Genomic DNA, 17,412 nt, shown 5'->3' with positions numbered 1-17,412 from the left:
GCTCCTTCCTAGGAGCTCAGTGTGTAGGTCACTTCACCTCCATTGTCTGCTGCCCTACTCTCCTGCTGAGCACCTCTTCCAAGCTATGTATGCTTTGCAGATGTGGCAGGGTGGGGCTGCCTGGACCCAAAGCAGCTGCTTAACCTCTTCCTTAACAGGTGTGAAAGGGTATACACACCCTGTCACAACTTTAAAAACACATTAGAAGTTTACTCGCCTTTATTCTTTAATGTTACTACTCTTTTCTGCATTTTCTGGGGCAAAAAATAAAGTTCTTGAGTACCACAGTTTCCCAGATACAAATAGAAGATGGGGGGAGAAGAGGGGGAGGAATAGTGTATTTCAGACCTGGATGTAATCTATATCTTTGTTGCTTGCCATGCAATTTTCCTTTCATACTTATAAAAAGAAACTGGCAGTTATGATAGACTAATATTTTGAGCAATTTAACAAAAAAATTGGCACAGTTAATTAAGCCAGTAAACATGGAAGGTTACCACCTTTCTTCATGCAAGTAGTTCCACTGACTCCTGGACAAGTACTAACCAGGCCCTTGATTTGTAAGTATGTAAAACAAAATGAGATGAAAACCTAATCTTTCCTTATAAAGCTGCCTATTATTTTTTTTTAATACCTACAAAGCCATTATTCTTTTGTGTTATTTTTCTACTCCAGATTTTATCTATTCTTGCACACTGACATCTAAAAGTTATTTTTTATTTGATGTTCAGTTTGCCAGTATTACTATTATAGATTACATTTTAAAAATAGTTTATATGCTCCTGATTTGTGGTATTAAGATTCATCAAAATCAAAATAAGGCAACTCTTCTTTTTTTTTTTTTTTTTTACACATTTATGTCCTACGTCATAAGATAAATACTGTTTCCCATCTTTTTCCACCTAAATCCTTAACAAAGTGAAAACAAAATGCACAGTCTGAAATTTATATATGCCTGCATTAGTAATGTATGGCAAGTTATTTCACAGGAAAGCTGCTCTATTTGTTTCAGCAGCAACTGATCTAATAACACAACTGGTCAGTCAATCTCTTTAGTCTCCAAAATTATTTATTTCAGGGAATATTAATGATAGGCTGTGCCTGCTTGCCTACTGTTACTGTACAAAGTCAGTCCCGGGAACTTGTTCTGGGCTTTATAAACAGAGATCCTGGGGCATCTGCAAGTGCCATTTAAAGAGAAAGTGACATCTGGTGCAGATGACCCTGAAGCAGTGAAGTGCAGATAGGTAACCAGACAGGCCAATGCAAGAGTAAACTGATGGCAGTGAGGGACACCAGTGGAAGGACTTAAGCTATGTCTATGGAATTCTGCTGGCAAAGTTACATCAGTCAAGGGTGTGAAGAGTGTGATCCTTGAACAATATAGACATGCCGGCAAAAGCAGCTAAGGTAGACACCGAAACGCTGGCAAAACTGTTTTAAAGGTAACGTGTTTTTTCTTGGGGGTGACACAATAAGCTGCATCAGTAAAAGCACAGCTTTGTCAGTATAAGCTGCATCCACACTAGGAGTTTGCTGGTATGGTATACTGGCAATGCACTCCTAGTGTAGACATGGCCTGACTGAATCAATGTAGTTGTACCAATACACCTCTACCCCAATATAACGTGACGCGATATAACACGAATTCGAATATAACACGGTAAAGCAGTGCTCCGGGGGGTGGGGCTGTGCACTCCGGCGGATCAAAGCAAGTTCGATATAACGCGGTTTCACCTATAACGCGGTAAGATTTTTTGGCTCTCGAATACAGCGTTATATCGGGGTAGAGGTGTATAATGATTCAGCCACATAGCTCTGCACTAATATAACTCCTGCCAAAATGGAATTATGTTGACATGAAAATGGTTTGGTTATTTTGATGCAAGTGGCAATGCAAGACAATTTGAGTATTAACACATGGTAGTTACTGCCTGAAAAAATACTGATGCAACTTTTCCATTTAGAGTTGGCCCAAAATATGAAGAAAATCACATGGGTGCAAGAAACACAATAGGGAGAGGAATTTTATTTCTCCCTATTTTTCTCATTGTATTTTTTCCTTCTATTGCCTGCAATGGAGAGAGAAGAGCTTTCCAGCAGCCTTAAAAATTGCTGTCCAATTATGCTCATGCTTTTGCACAGCAGAACTTTCCTAGCAGCAAGAGTTTTTATTCTAGTATCAGGAGATCCTAGGCAATCTCAGAACAACTGGTACTGAAAAGGTGCTATGAGCTCAGCACCACTCAGATACAATGACAGAGATGATAATTATGTTGGATTCTCTCATTTGGGTGAAGGGAAAATATGCCTGATGGAGAAAGATAATGGGTGTTCCATTCAAATTTAACATAAAAACGTCATTGTTTAATATTGAATGTAATAAAGTCTTTAATCTGTGAAGTTTTAGTGAAGTTCATCTTCTGGCTGTTAGCCTTACATTTTCACCGCTGATTTGATATGGAGTTGTCTCCTACCACATGTACACCAGGGGAATCCTGCCCGATAGGGAATTGTTAGGGCCCCTTTATGATGCTCCAGGTCTTTTACACAGCATAGGCAGGACAGAGCAGGGTGAGTGTCTCACCTAGTAAGTTTGGGAGGTTTTTTTTTCTTGAAGTTAAGTTGTTTTAATTTTAAAAAACTGTTTCTCTGGTCTGATGAATGACTACTGGAGTAATTCTGATAACCTTGTGTATACTATGAAGTGCCACATCTATAAACTCCAAAACTGTATGCCAAACACCAGACTTGATATTCAAGGGTTTCCCCCCTAGATGTGAACGCCTGGAAACAGAAGTATGTTTACAAACTTCACTTTGTAACCATGCGGTAACTGAAATTGTATCAAGCTACAAAAGAGGAGCAGCACTTTTTGTTCATTTTATTTGCTTAAACAATAATTATGGAGATACAGCAGTCTCTCCTTATTCAGTTTAAAATCACAATTCCTATTTCCCTTTCTTTGCAAAAGGCTAAACCAATTTCATCTGAAATTTCCCATTTGTATTCATCTGACAACAGAGAACAAGTTTTGGAAAGTTTAGAAGGTCATCACAAAAAGTATTAGGAAATTAGTTTTTAAAAAGCTGTTTATTTTTTCAAACAGTTTCCTACCATTCCTTGTCACCTCACCTCCAAAAAGGCCAGGGATCTTTAAAAATTCATATTAATTTTATACTGTTAGCTTCAATGAGACTGGGGCTTTTTATTGTTCCTGAAAAACATGGTAGCTTAATTTTGAAGTTATCAGATACATATGTTCTGAAACAATGAAATCCAGAATTTATGAAATCCACAAGTCCTACTGCAAAAAATATAAGGAGCCCATATTCAAGACAGTGAAAACATATTTAGTGGTAGTCTCCAAGCAGCTTTATAAAATTAGTAGTGTAGGGACTGTATTTAAAATTGTAGATAATCCATCTATATCAAGCTTTCACAAATTTTTAGTTTTTTTTCCATTTTTTTGTTATAACCTTGAAGTTATGAGACAAAAAAATTATGACAGGAGTTAAAACTGTAAAGGCATAACATTTAAAATAAAATAAAATTCTGATGTGTGTGTGTATGGGTGTGTCTACAGCATTCTAAGATTAGAGTAATTAAACAAGTGCTTGAAAATCTTCAAGTTCCGTGAACAATGTTAATGGTTCACTAAAGCTGGTCTATATTCTTATTCTCTCTGCATTCCAGCATCCACCCAACTATACAGAACTCCATCTTCTGGACTTCATGTTAATATTGCACTAGTGCAATAGTGCAGTACTGGCATGAAGTTCAGAACATAGGGAGGGCCACTAAATACATCTGGAACCTATCCTACCTGATTAGGGAGGCTGCCACTACTCTTACTTCTAGGTAAAGGAAGTTACAGGTTCCAGCAGCCTCCCATATAACAGTAGTTTCTTATTCTCACTTTGTATGCACAGCCCTAGTTAATTTTGGGTGTCACCCATTTGCAACAGTTAGTGCTGGTTATTGGATTCACCCCAATTCTGTTGCCTTCATTAATCTGACTATGGTAACCACCTATGTGTTGGTTCTATGAGAAAAGCAGCCTGGTGAGATGACATGAGTGGGACTGCTCACAAGTTTTGTTTTTGTTTGAGAATGTCAGGAAGGGACAAATGTTCATGTACCCTTCCCTACCACTGTTCATAGAATATCAGGGTTGGAAAGGACCTCAGGAGGTCATCTACTCCAACCCCCTGCTCAAAGCAGGACCAATCCCCAGACAGATTTTTGCCCCAAATTGCCCCCTCAAGAATTGAACTCACAACCCTGGGTTTAGCAGGCCAATGCTCAAACCACTGAACTATCCTGTTTTCCACTCCCTGTATGCATATCCCTTAGGGTGCATCCTCTCTAGGCAAAAGAGGTGTGTTAACTTGAATTACCTAACACATGGTAAACTCCTAGTGAAGACAAGGCAGTTTGTAGGCTTCACATGAGTTAGCAAGTCAAATTAAAGAGTATAAGGGAGCCTAGTCTTTAACTCAGCTTGCTAATCTATAGGATTTTTCCAAGTGAAAACAAGAAGAGCTGACTCACCAAAAAGGGGTGCCACCACAGAAAGGGCAGAGACTTGGTTAACTGCCACATCTGTTGTCCTTCCTCTTGGACTGGGTGGAGTGCAACAGGATGAGGCAGAGGTGTTTGAGAAAAAATTTAAACTCCTGGGAGAATTCTGCACCACTGCCCATGCAGAATTCATGTCCCCCACAGATTTCTGTTTCCCTGCAGAAAAATGACTTTCTGACAGAGAAGCAAAGGGAAGCCACAAGAGCAGTCACGCACCCCTCCCCAGCAGTGCAGATACATCATTTCAGGCACCTGCAGCAGCTAGCGGAGAGGTAAATCACTGCCAGGGGAGGGGAAATAGGAGGGATTGGGGATGCCCCAGCTGGTGGCTCCTATACTACGCTGGGCTCAGCTGCTAAACCTGGCTTGGCTTGGCTGGGCTGGGCGAGATTGGGACTTCCTGCAACCCCAGCCGCTCCTTGCAGGGGAAGAGGAAGCTCTGCACCCTCATCCCATCGCTCCTCAGCTGCGGGGGCAGAGTCACTATACAGGGAGCTGCTCCCCCATCCACCCACCCCTTGCATCCGGAACCCCCAAACCTAGACCTCTCCCACCGGGCCTTACCCACCCCTGCACCCAGACCACTCCCTGCTGAGCCTCCCACACTCGAACCCCCACCCCCCTATACCTGGACCTCCACCCCATTGAGCCCCAACCAGCTGCACCCAGACTCCCACTCCCCCAGGACCCATCACCCCAGCTAAGCCACTTGCACCCAGATTGCCCCACATAGAACCCTCTCACTCCACCCCTGAAGCCCCTCCACACTTAGATCCTGACGGGCTGAACCTGCCTGCCCACACCTGGTGTACCTGACAAGGAGGGGCAGGACCCCAGGGTGTTTCTTGGGCAGTCCCAGACCTTTTGCTATATCAGGATAAAGTGCAGCCTCACCGCCGAGTCCTACGGGGTGTGTGTGGAGGCTGCTGGGTGATCTCCCACCTCCGTGCAGCCAGTGGCCTGTGTTCCCCACTGCCATGCTGGAGCCTCCACATTTATTGAAAAATAAAATTTGCAGAATTTTAAAATATTGTACACAATTTTTAATTTTTTGGTGTAGAATTCCCTCAGGAGTAAAAGTTGAACCTTCTCCATTCTCTGCTACAGAATGAGTAAAACGACAGAACAGAGAGGTTCTATGCTTAGTGGACTGGAAACTTCATAGGGACCCAGCTGCTTCTCTTCCACCTCCCTGATGGTCCTTAATAAACAGGTCTTTTGTACTGGAGCAATTGCCTCTTCTCTTTTATGCCACCTCTCCCATATTCAAATCATCCACATACTTGTTCCCTCTAGGCTAGATTATTGTAATTTGCTTTTAGTTGGGCTTCCCTTGAAATTGACCCAAAAGTTGCAGAAGGCAGGTAATTACACACTCCTTGATAACACCAACATTTTACTACTGGCACTGGCCGCTGCTAAATCAATGGTTCCTGCTTTCACACAATGGAAGTTCTTAATGATCTGGGTAGAAGGTAGATGAACAATTGTCTCTATTGCCTGATGTTTCTCTGTTGCCTTGATCAGGCTAGAGGCATTAGGCCTACTCATTTCATGGACTTTATCCAAGTAACTCCCTCCCTGAGTACACCCAGCAATCTCTCTCTGAAAGCCTTTCATGGGTCAGAACATCTGATTATTGTGCTTTGTTTTCTTTGGGATTATCTCCTCTGTGCCTAGTTTTATTTGTTAAAATGGCTGGTTTGGGGTTAGCTCTTTCTGTGTTTAATTTTCACACAGTATCCGCCCTCCCTATTGATGGGAGCATTAGAAAAAAGCATTTCAGGCTGTTAGCCTTGATTATATAGGGCTAGACTGTGGCTTTGTCAGTCACAAACCCCAAGTAATGGGCAGTATGCACTTGTGCTGCTCCAGACACAGACCAGTAACCATCTGCTGTCATAGCACCACAGAACCATAGGGTTAGAAGGGACTGCCAGGGTCATCTAGTCTAACCCTCTGCCAAGATGTAGGATTTGTTGTGTCTAAACAATCCAAGACAGATGGCTGTCCAGCCTCTTTTTGAAAACCACCAGTGAAGGAGATTCCACAACTTCCCTAGGCAGTTTGTTCCATTGTCCTGCAGTTCTTACAGTTAGGAAGTTTTCCTGAGATTTAATCTAAATCTGCCATGCTGTAGTTTGAACCTATTGCCTCTTGTCCTGCCCTCTGTGGCAAAAGAGAACAACTTTTCTCATGGCAGCCTTTCAAGTATTTGAAGACCACTATCATGTCCCCCCCTTAATCTCCTCTTTTCCAAACTAAATATACCCAGTTCCTTCAGCGTTTCCTCATATGGCTTACATTCAATCTCTTTGATCATTTTTGTTATTCACCTCTTTCCAGTTTCTCTACATCCTTTTTATACAGCGGTGACCAAAATTGGACACGTTACTCCAGCTGAGGCTTAACCAGCATCACCCACAGTGGTACTATCATCTCCCACAACTTGCATGCTATGCCTCTGTTAATGCAACCAACATTTGCATTTGCTTTTTTTTGCAACAGCATCGCATTGTTGACTCATGTTGATGCTGTAATCCGCCACAACTCTCAGATCCTTCTCAGCAGTACTGCTGCCAAGCCAGGTATCCCCCATTCTGTATTTGTTTTTTCTTTCCTAAGCATAGCATCTTACATTTGATTTGCTAAATTTCATTTTGTTGTCTATAACCCAATTCTCCAATTTATCAAGATCCCTTTGAATTTTAATTCTACCCTCAAGGGTTTGCAACCCCCTCCCCCAGCTGTGTGTTATGTACAAATTTGATCAGTAGGCTCTCTATTCCTACACTCAGGTCATTAATAAAGATGTTAAACAACACCGGACCCAGAACAGATCCCTGTGGAACCCCCCTGGAGAGCCCCTTCCTTTCTGACATCATTCCATTAATAATTACTTTTTGTTTGCAGTTGTTTAACCAATTATGTATCCAGTTAATGGTAGCTCTACCGACCCTGCATTTCTCCAGCTTACTTATGAGAATGTTGTGGGGTACTGTGTTGAAAGTCCTGCTAAAGTCCAGGTATATTATGTCAACCACATTCCCCCTATCCACCAAATAGTTACCTTGTTAAAGGAGGGAATCAAGCTGGTTTGGCATAATTTGTTCCTGGTAAATCCATGCTGCCTGCTAGGGATCACCCCTTCATCCTCCAGGTATTTTCAAATTGAATGTTTTATACATTGCTCTAGTAGCTTCCCAGCTATTGAGGTCAGGCTGACTGGCCTATAGTTCCCCAACTCCCCCTTTTTAAACGTGTCATAATATAATCCTGGGTTTGCCTAGTCTTTACATTGTCCCTAGCTCCCCCCTTGCTCTAGCAGGGGCAGAAGAAAGCGGAAATAGGCTCAGTCAGCCCCCTACCTCGTACAGATTACTTCTCTCCCCCTCCACGTCAGCTCAGCATCAATAGCTAGTGAGCAGAGGAAGGGGAGAGAAATCAAGGCTCCGCCTACTCCCCGCCACCAGCACAGGACAGGAAGTAGAAGCCCTGTAAAGGCTGCTCTCTCTCATGCACTGTGATTAGAGTGGTAGCTACTCAAGGGAGTACCTTATTACCCCCACCCCATGGGTGCATAGCATTGGTCACAGCATGGCCCATAACCAACAGAAGTGCTAACTACAAATTTTGAGGCAGGACATTTTAAGCTGGGGGGGTGGGAGGAGAAGTGTGCCAGGTAGCAGGCTTGAGGCAGACAGATTTATGTAACAATTCTAATTGTGATCTTAGCAGAAGACTTCAGTTTCTTGAACACTTGCTGCAATTTGTAGGCTAAAACTAGTATAACACCAAAAAAAAAACCCCAAAAAACCAATCGATTCAAGTACTATAATGTTGATGTTGTGCACATCTTTTAGCAAACTGTGGGTTAAGTAGCAGAGTGCAAACTAGAAGATGATCCATAAACTGCTTTATGGAAAAACAAATTAAACATTATGTAATATGGCAAAGGATTATAGCTGGCAGCTGCAAGCCTATGTGTTTCTGTGGAATACATCAGTAATACACAATGCCGTTCTGTTTTGTAATGCAACATTTAAATTACACAGCTAGTCTAAAAAATGCTGTGCTTAACATTAGGTGTACAGAAGTCATACAGATCTCAACTATTTTCATTGTCATCCTCTACTGCAGGATGTTCGCTTCATTTTCATAGAACCAGGGTGCAAAAAACCTGATTAAAAATATTTATTTTAAACAATATTTTCCATTTAAATCTGATTTTTTAATTACATGTTACTAGTTCTTTACTTTTCCCCCTTTTTACAGTCAAATTGCCAAAGACCATATTTTGTACTGGTTTCCTTTAATTAGCTTCATAATTCTTAGAAAATATGTATGTAAAAGCTGAAATTTTACTAAGAGGTTTATCACTTAAGGTGGTTCTCTGTACTCAAAGATGCAAGTCCAGGGCCTCATTAACATCCATACTGTGAGAACCGCCCAAACTTAAACACAAAATTGATAAGTATAGCCAGCGTTATTTGCAGCCAACATCATCTTCTGACACAATGAATTACAACATGTTAAGAAAATTTAAATGCACTGACTATAATATACTCTTCCATTACGGTTTTCAGTGTGAAGTCAATGGGACTTTTGCTCTTAAATCAATGAGGTGCTTTCGAAAATCCCACCATTAGGAGCTTAAGGTTAAGCTATTTTTGAAAATGTTGACCTGTGTGTGTAAACATTCACAACAGCTTTTTAAAAGTTTAAGTAGCTTTTCTCTGTTAACACTGATGCAATTTTGTTGTGACGTGACAGATTTTATGCCACCAAGAAAGATTTTAAAATTTTAAAGACATACATTTTCAGTGCTGGATGCTTCAAATGCTTTACACATGCTTAAATAAAAATACCTGACATGTTGTTCGTCACAGAAAATTTTTAACTTAAGATGCATAAGCTTTATTCTAGAAGAAGACAGATCTCTGAAGGAAATTGTAATGCGTGCGAGGCAGCTGTCAAGTCACTTTATTTAGAAACACATTACAAAGAAAACTAAGGATATTTGGGATATAGAAATGTTATTCATTATTTATTTAGTTTACATGTGTGTGATGATGCACTCTATATGATTTTATGAAAATATGCTAATGTAACTGGAATATGCTTCATGCAAAAGGTCTCTTGTAAGGTATTATTACAAAACTTATAATCTACTGACTGTGATCATCCTATTAGTATAAATGTATCACTCTTGTATCTGAAACTAGAAATATGAAATATAACACTGAGGGCCTATTGTAATTATGCAAAGTGTGGGCCATTAATGGTGGTTTGGAATCTTGATGACTCTCATTAACCAGGACAATTGACTGCAGATGGCTCTGTTTTACCTGTAAGTCTTCCTGTATACATGTGTGATGGCAAGTGGGTAATGAAGTCTTAAAGTGACATGTGATCATGTCACCTGAACTGGAATCCATCTTTAACCTGGTGTCTTTCCATTGAGAAGGAGGGGGTGGGAATGCAGAGAGGGACAAAGGATTCCTGCCTTATGCAAAAGATATATGAGTTTACCCTGTATACGCTTTACACAGGGTAAAATTGATTTATTTAGGTTTGGACCCCATTGGGAGTTGGGCATCTGAGTGTTAAAGGCAGGAACACTTCTGTAAGCTGCTTTCAGTTAAGTCTGCAGCTTTGGGGAAAGTATTTCAGACCCTGGGTCTGTGTTGTAGCAGACGGGTGTGCGTGGCTCAGCAAGACAGGGTGCTGTGGTCCCAAGCTGGCAGGGAAAGCAGGGGCAGAAGTAGTCTTGGCACATCATGTGGTAGCTCCCAAGGGGGGTTCTGGGATTCAACCCGTCACAATTTTTGTTTTTGTTTTCAGGGGGATTCAATGCCAAACACAAATAAAAGCTCTCCCTAAATCCAAGTGACTAGGAGCAGGAAAGGAGGAGTCCGTGAGACTTTATTAAGAATCAGAGGGATAGCCGTGTTAGTCTATATCCACGAAAACAACGAGGAGGCCGGTGGCATCTTAAAGACTAACAGATTTATTTGGGCATAAGCTTTTGTGGGTAAAAAACCCACTTTTTCAGATGCATGGAGTGAAAATTACAGATATAGGCATAAATATACTGACATGAAGAGAAGGGAGTTACCTTACAAGTGGAGAACCAGTGCTGACAAGGCCAATTCAGTCAGGGTGGATGTGATCCACTCCCAATAATTGATAAGGAGGTGTCAATCCCAAGAGAGGGGAAATTGCTTTTGTAGTGAGCCAGCCACTCCCAGTCCCTATTCAAGCCCAAATTGATGGTGTTAAGTTTGCAAATCAAATGTAGCTCTGCAGTTTCTCTTTGATGTCTGTTTTTGAAGGTTTTTTTGTTAAAGAATGGCTACTTTTAAATCTGTTGTTGAATGTCCAGGGAGATTGAAGTGTTCTCCTACTGGCTTTTGTATGTTACCATTCCTGATGTCTGATTTGTATCCGTTTATTCTTTTACGTAGAGACTGTCTGGTTTGGCCAATGTACATGGCAGAGGGGCATTGCTGACACATGATGGCATAGAACACATTAGTAGATGTGCAGGTGAATGAGCCCCTGATAGTGTGGCTGATGTGGTTGGGTCCCATGATGGTGTCTCTACAGTATATATGGGGACAGAGAAGGCAATGGGGTTTGTTACAGGGATTGGTTCCTGGGTTAGTATTTCTGTGGTGTGGTGTGTAGTGGCTGGTGAGTATTTGCTTTAGGTTGGGGGGGCTGTCTGTAAGCGAGGATTGGCCTGCCTCCCAAGGTCTGTGAGAGTGAGGGATCATTTTCCAGGATAGGTTGTAGATCATTGATGATGTGCTGGAGAGATTTTAGCTGGGAGCTGTACGTGATGGCCAGTGGTGTTCTGTTATTTTCCTTGTTGGGCCGGTCCTGTAGTAGGTGACTTCTGGGTACCCATCTTGCTCTGTCAAAAACAGACTTCAAAGAGAAACTGCAGAGCTTCATGTGTTAGTATATCTTTGCCTGTATCTGTAATTTTCACTCCATGCATCTGAAGAAGTGGGTTTTTTACTCACAAAAGCTTATGCCCAAATAAATCTGTTAGTCTTTAAGATGCCACCACATTCTTCGTTGTTTTTCTCTATTAAGAGGTGATCCACACTATGAAGAAGTTTGGGAACCTCTGTTTTACAGTATGTGGGGCAGGGAGATTGATAAGGACTTGATATTTGTATGAATTATGTGGAAGCCACGATAAGAGATTTGTTCTTCTTCCTAGAGGGGAGCCTTATCCACCAAGCTCAGCCACAGTAGCAGAGAGGGGTTCACGATCATCCTCCTAGGGGAGGACTCTCAAGCAGAGCAAACCTGAGAGGCTTTTACCTTTTGGTGAGTGGTTTGATGAGGACAGGAAATTCCTTGTGGGGAAGAGACTGGAAATTGGGAAGTTACTGCTTTCTGTCCTAGCCGCCTATTAGGGTATGTCTACACTACAAAAGTAGTTCGATTTTACTTAAAGCGAATTTGTGGAACTGATATTACAAAGTCGAACGTGTGTATCCACACGAAGGACAGTAATTCAACTTTGTGAGTCCACACTAACGGGGCAAGCGTCGACAATGGAAGCGGTGCACTGTGGGCAACTATCCCACAGTTCCCGCAGTCCCCGCTGCCCATTGGAATTCTGGGTCGAGCCCCCCAATGCCTGCTGGGGCAAAAAAAATGTGTCGAGGGTGGTTTTGGGTAACTGTCGTCATTCAACCGTCACTCCTGCCCTCCCTCCGTGAAAGCGCCGGCGGGCAATCAGTTCGCGCACTTTTCTGATGATTGACAGCGCGGACGCCACAGCACGGCGAGCATGGAGCCTGCTGCGATCATCGCTGCAGTTATGGCCGTTGTCAACACCTCGCACCTTATCATCCACCTTTTTCAGAGGCAGATGCTGAGAAAATCGGGTGAGGAGGCTACGGCAGTGTGGTGAGGACATTAAGTCTGAGAGGGGCACAGACCTCTCACAAAGCACGGGACCCTGCACCGTGGACATCATGGTGGCAATGGGTCATGTTGATGCTGTGGAATGGCGATTCTGGGCCCGGGAAACAAGCACGGACTGGTGGGACCACATAGTGCTGCAGGTCTGGGATGAATCACAGTGGCTGCGAAACTTTCAGATGCCTAAGGGAACTTTCCGAGTTGCTGTCCCCTGCCCTGAAGCGCAAGGACACCCGGATGTGAGCAGCCCTGACTGTCCAGAAGCGAGTGGCCATAGCCCTCTGGAAGCTTGCAACGCCAGACAGCTACTGATCAGTCACGAACCAATTTGGAGTGGGCAAATCTACCGTGGGGGTTGCTGTGATGCAAGTAGCCAACGCAATCGTTGAGCTACTGCTCTCAAAGGTAGTAACCCTGGGAAACGTGCAGGTCATCATAGATGGCTTCGCTGCAATGGGATTCCCAAACTGCAGTGGGACTATAGATGGAACTCACATCCCTATCCTGGGACCAGCCTACCAGGCCAGCCAGTACATTAACCAAAAGGGCTACTTTTCAATGGTGCTGCAAGCACTGGTGGACCATAGGGGACGTTTTACCAACATCAACGTCGGATGGCCGGGCAAGGTTCATGATGCTCGCATTTTCAGGAACTCTGGTCTGTTTAGATGGCTGCAGGAAGGTATTTACTTCCCAGACCACAAAATAACTGTTGGGGATGTGGAGATGCCTATAGTCATCCTTGGGGACCCAGCCTACCCACTAATGGCCTGGCTCATGAAGCCCTATACAGGCGCCCTGGACACTGAAAAAGAACTCTTCAACTACTGGCTGAGCAAGTGCAGAATGGTGGTGGAGTGTGCTTTTGGACGTCTGAAGGGGAGATGGAGAAGCTTACTGACTCGCTCTGATCTCAGCGAAACCAATACCCCCATTGTTATTGCAGCTTGCTGTGTGCTCCACAATCTCTGTGAGAGCCAGGGGGAGAGACGTTTATGGCGGAGTGGGAGGTTGAGGCAAATCGCCTGGCTGCTGATTACGCCCAGCCAGACAGCCGGGCGATTAGAAGAGCCCAGCGGGACGCGCTGTGCATCCGGGAAGCTTTGAAAGCTAGGTTCCTGACTGAGCAGGGTAATCTGTGACTATTAAGTTTGTTTATTCAGAAGCTGAAGCTGCCCCCGTTTCTTTACCCAGTTAATGTTGACTATCCTCTCTAGTTACCAACCCCCCCCCCTTTCCAACACACCTTTAAAAATAAAATAAATGAAACTTTGTTCATTAACACCATTTTCTTTATTAAGGATTTCGTGGTAAAGTGTTGAAACTGGGACGCAGACTGTGGTGGGGAGCGGGTGTAGTGATGGAAAGGACGCTTCTAAACTTGAGGAATGACAGGCTCCTGCTCCTAGAGCGGTCCGCAGCGGTGGACTGGTTGTTTCAACGGAGCCTGCCACCCCTCCTTTTCGGGACTCTGTGTGTGGGGGCTATGTGACTTTGTGGCAGGGGAGGGCGGTTACAGATCCCCTGCTGCGTGGCTCTGTCATCCAGGCTAAGGACCGCTGCATAAGATCTGTAACGCCCTCCCCCGCCACAAACTCGCATAGCCCCCCCACACAGAACATGAAAACCACCTCCCAGACTGACCAGGGTGCCTAGTGACTGCAATGTGTGTGTGACTTTCTGCTGAACCTGCCCCCGTGTCTGTACCCTGGTAAAGGTGACTGTCCTCTCCAATTACCAACCCTTTTCCCCCCCTTCAAACACACTCTCCTCTAAAAGAACATGACGGAAACAGTAATTAACAGAAACTGTATTTTTTATTAACAACTACACAGTTAGGGGATGAAACTGGGATGGGGGCTTGGGTGAGGTGCTTTTGGAGTGAAGGAAAGGACTTATCAAATTTTTGGGAATGAGCGCCTTCTGTTACTTGAGCAGTCTGCAGAGGTGGAGTGACTGTTTTCACAGCCCCTGCCTCCCCTCCTTCTTGGGACTTTGGGTGAGGGGGGGATGGGACTTTGTGGCAGGGGAGGGCGGTTAGAGAGAATGCAGCGGGGCTCTGTCCTCCTGCCTCCGGTCCTGCAGAACATCTACAAGGTGCCGGAACGTGTCCGTTTGCTCCCTCATTAGTCCAAGCAGCGTTTGAGTTGCCTGCTAGTCTTCCTGCCGCCACCTGTCCTCCCATTCGCTGTGTGATCACTAGTATTGCGACATCTTCTCCCTCCACTGGGTCTGCTGTGCCGCCTCGGCTCGGGAGCAGCCCATAAGTTCTAAGAACATCTCATCCAGTGTCCTTCTCTTTCGTCGCCTGATCTGCGCCAGCCTCTGGGAGGGGGATGCCGGAGTAGCTCGGGAGACACTCGCAGCTGTGGGATGTGAAAAAGGGAGTGAATTCCTCAGAAAGATAGTTTTGCGAACAATGAATATAGTCTCTCTCTGTGAACAAGACTATGCACAGCACCTATCACATGCGCACTCAGTACAAGATCGAATTTTCGGCCTTCCCATTGAGTGCCTGGGGTCTTGCTGTACAGATCACACAAGCGGGGCCAGACAACGGAATTTGGCTAGCAGGCGGACATGGTAAGCTGTAGACATTTGGCTGCTTAAAGCTTAATTTATAGCAGTGCCCTGCTTTCATGTTCCAAGCAATGCTCCTAGCGTTGGCCAGTTCCTGCTGCCGGCAATCCGGCCAGCATGAACTCTGCCCCTGTCCCACCCCCCTTGCGGCTGTCCCCGGGAAAGATCTCTCCATGCTGCCCCTGTCACGCCTCCACCGCGTGGCTGTAAACGGCCGGTTACCGTTATGTAAAGGAACAGGCAATCAGTCCCAATACTAACATTCCCCTAATTCAAAGCAGGTCACAGTGAGTGATATCACTCTGATAAGGATTTTGGAGACAGAGAAAGACCACATGCTGCATGAATGCCAGCAAGCACCAGGGCCGTATGCCGCTATGCTTTGCAAGGCAATGATCCCAGAGTACTTGCTGCTAGCCTGGCGCGGAAAAGTTTCATACCATGGAGGACGCAATAAGGCCGCTCTCCCCAGGAACCTGATGCAAAGACTTTCACAATACCTCCAGGAGACCTTCGTGGAGATGTCCCAGGAGGATTTCTGCTCTATCCCCAGACATATTGACAGAATTTTCCAGTAGCTGCACTGGCAAGGACTAGAAACTAAAGCGCCTAGGGCAAACTAATCATGAAAAACCCATTGTTAAGATACCATTCCTATTCTGTTCAAAATAAATGTTTAAAACACTTACCTACTGATGTTTCCCCTGATTCACGGTCTGGGTTACCGCCTTGGGAGGGTTGGTAGGGGATCTCCGTGAGGATGATGAAGAGATCCTGGCTGTCGGGGAAATCAGCGTTGAAAGGGCTGTTGACTGCCTCATCCTCCTCATCTTTCCAGTCCGCGAACATCTCCGAGGAAGCGGCTGTCGACAATATCCCATCCTCAGAGTCCACGGACAGTGGTGGGGTAGTGGTGGCGGCCGCACCTAGAATGGAATGCAGTGCCTCGTAGAAACGGCATGTCTGGGGCTGGGATCTGGAGCGTCCGTTTGACTCTTTGGTCTTCTGGTACCCTTGTCTCAGCTCCTTAATTTTCACACGGCACTGCGTTGCATCCCGGCTGTATCCTTTCTCCGTCATGGCTTTGGAGATCTTCTCGTAGATCTTTGCATTCCGTTTTTTTGATCACAGCTCTGAAAGCACGGACTCATCGCCCACACAGTGATCAGATCCAAGACTTCCCGATCAGTCCATGCTGGGGCCCTCTTTCTATTCTGCGATTGCATGGTCACCTCTGCTGGAGAGCTCTGCATCGTTGCCAGTGCTGCTGAGCTCACCACGATGTCCAAACAGGAAATGAGATTCAAACTGGCCTGACAGGAAAAGGAATTCAAATTTTCCCGGGGCTTTTCCTGTGTGGCTGGTCAGAGCATCCGAGCTCAGACTGCTGTCCAGAGTGTCAACAGAGTGGTGCACTGTGGGATAGCTCCCGGAGCTATTAGCGTCGAATTACATCCACACCTACCCTAATTCGACATGGCCATGTCAAATTTAGCGCTACTCCCCTTGTTGGGGAGGAGTACAGAAATCGATTTAAAGAGACCTCTATGTCGAAATAAATAGCTTCGTTGTGTGGATGGGTGCAGGGTTAATTCGAGTTAACGCTGCTAAATTCGACATAACCTCCTAGTGAAGACCAGGCCTTAGTGTTTACCTATAAATCTCTGTGGCTTTGGACCAGCCTATCTGAAAGACGATCTCTCTACCCTGCCTTGCTTCCATAGCAGTGCAAAAACATTTGGGGGATGGGGTGCTTGATATGGAATCCTTTGATAGTAACGAAAAGGACTTGGCACCAGGGAGCTCTCTGGGAGGGGGCTTTATTTTTGGAACCTGCTCTTCCTCTCATCACTGTCTACAACAGCCCGAGAAGTTCAGCCCAAGCCATACTTCAAAGCCCATTATCAGAGGGGTAGCTGTGTTAGTCTGGATCTGTAAAAGCAGCAAAGAGTCCTGTGGCACCTTATAGACTAACAGACGTATTGAAGCATGAGTTTCGTGGGTGAATACCCACTTTGTCGGATGCATCCGACATTCACCCATGAAACTCATGCTTCACCCATGAAACTCATGCTTCAATACGTCGGTTAGTCTATAAGGTGCCACAGGACTCTCTGCTGCTTTCAAAGCCCATGTTTTCCCCAGGCTTTTAGGGAGAGAGAGGCACAGTAAGGTTGATTTTTTTTGTATATGGAAAGGGTAGAATGTGTAGGCTTGATTAGTTATTTTCTAATGTGTATAAGGAACAACTGCTAGCTTTTTCTTAGTTTGTGTTTTTTAATTTGGGGAAAGGCATCTAGA

The 17,412-nt window shown here is 44.5% G+C and overlaps 1 protein-coding gene across 2 annotated transcripts in view; it reads right to left on the bottom strand.

Moving 5' to 3' along the window:
• Window positions 1-17,412, bottom strand: part of FAM171A1 (family with sequence similarity 171 member A1) — a 132,853-nt gene that overhangs the window by 75,897 nt on the left and 39,544 nt on the right. Inside the window, exon 1 of one of the 2 annotated variants that reach the window (XM_065586921.1) lies at window positions 4,555-4,732. The exons of the other annotated variant lie outside the window; for it this stretch is intronic. Coding sequence (XP_065442993.1) covers window positions 4,555-4,717 — 163 coding nt within the window. The 5' untranslated portion in view covers window positions 4,718-4,732. Of the gene's footprint in view, window positions 1-4,554; window positions 4,733-17,412 lie in introns of those variants that run through there. 2 annotated transcript variants of the gene reach the window in all.

This window comes from Chrysemys picta, chromosome 2 (assembly GCF_011386835.1).
Source record: "Chrysemys picta bellii isolate R12L10 chromosome 2, ASM1138683v2, whole genome shotgun sequence".
In the NCBI taxonomy this organism is placed as follows: Eukaryota; Metazoa; Chordata; order Testudines; family Emydidae; genus Chrysemys; species Chrysemys picta.
The sequence above is the reverse complement of the archived record's forward strand: the minus strand, read 5'-3'. Positions and strand labels throughout refer to the sequence as shown.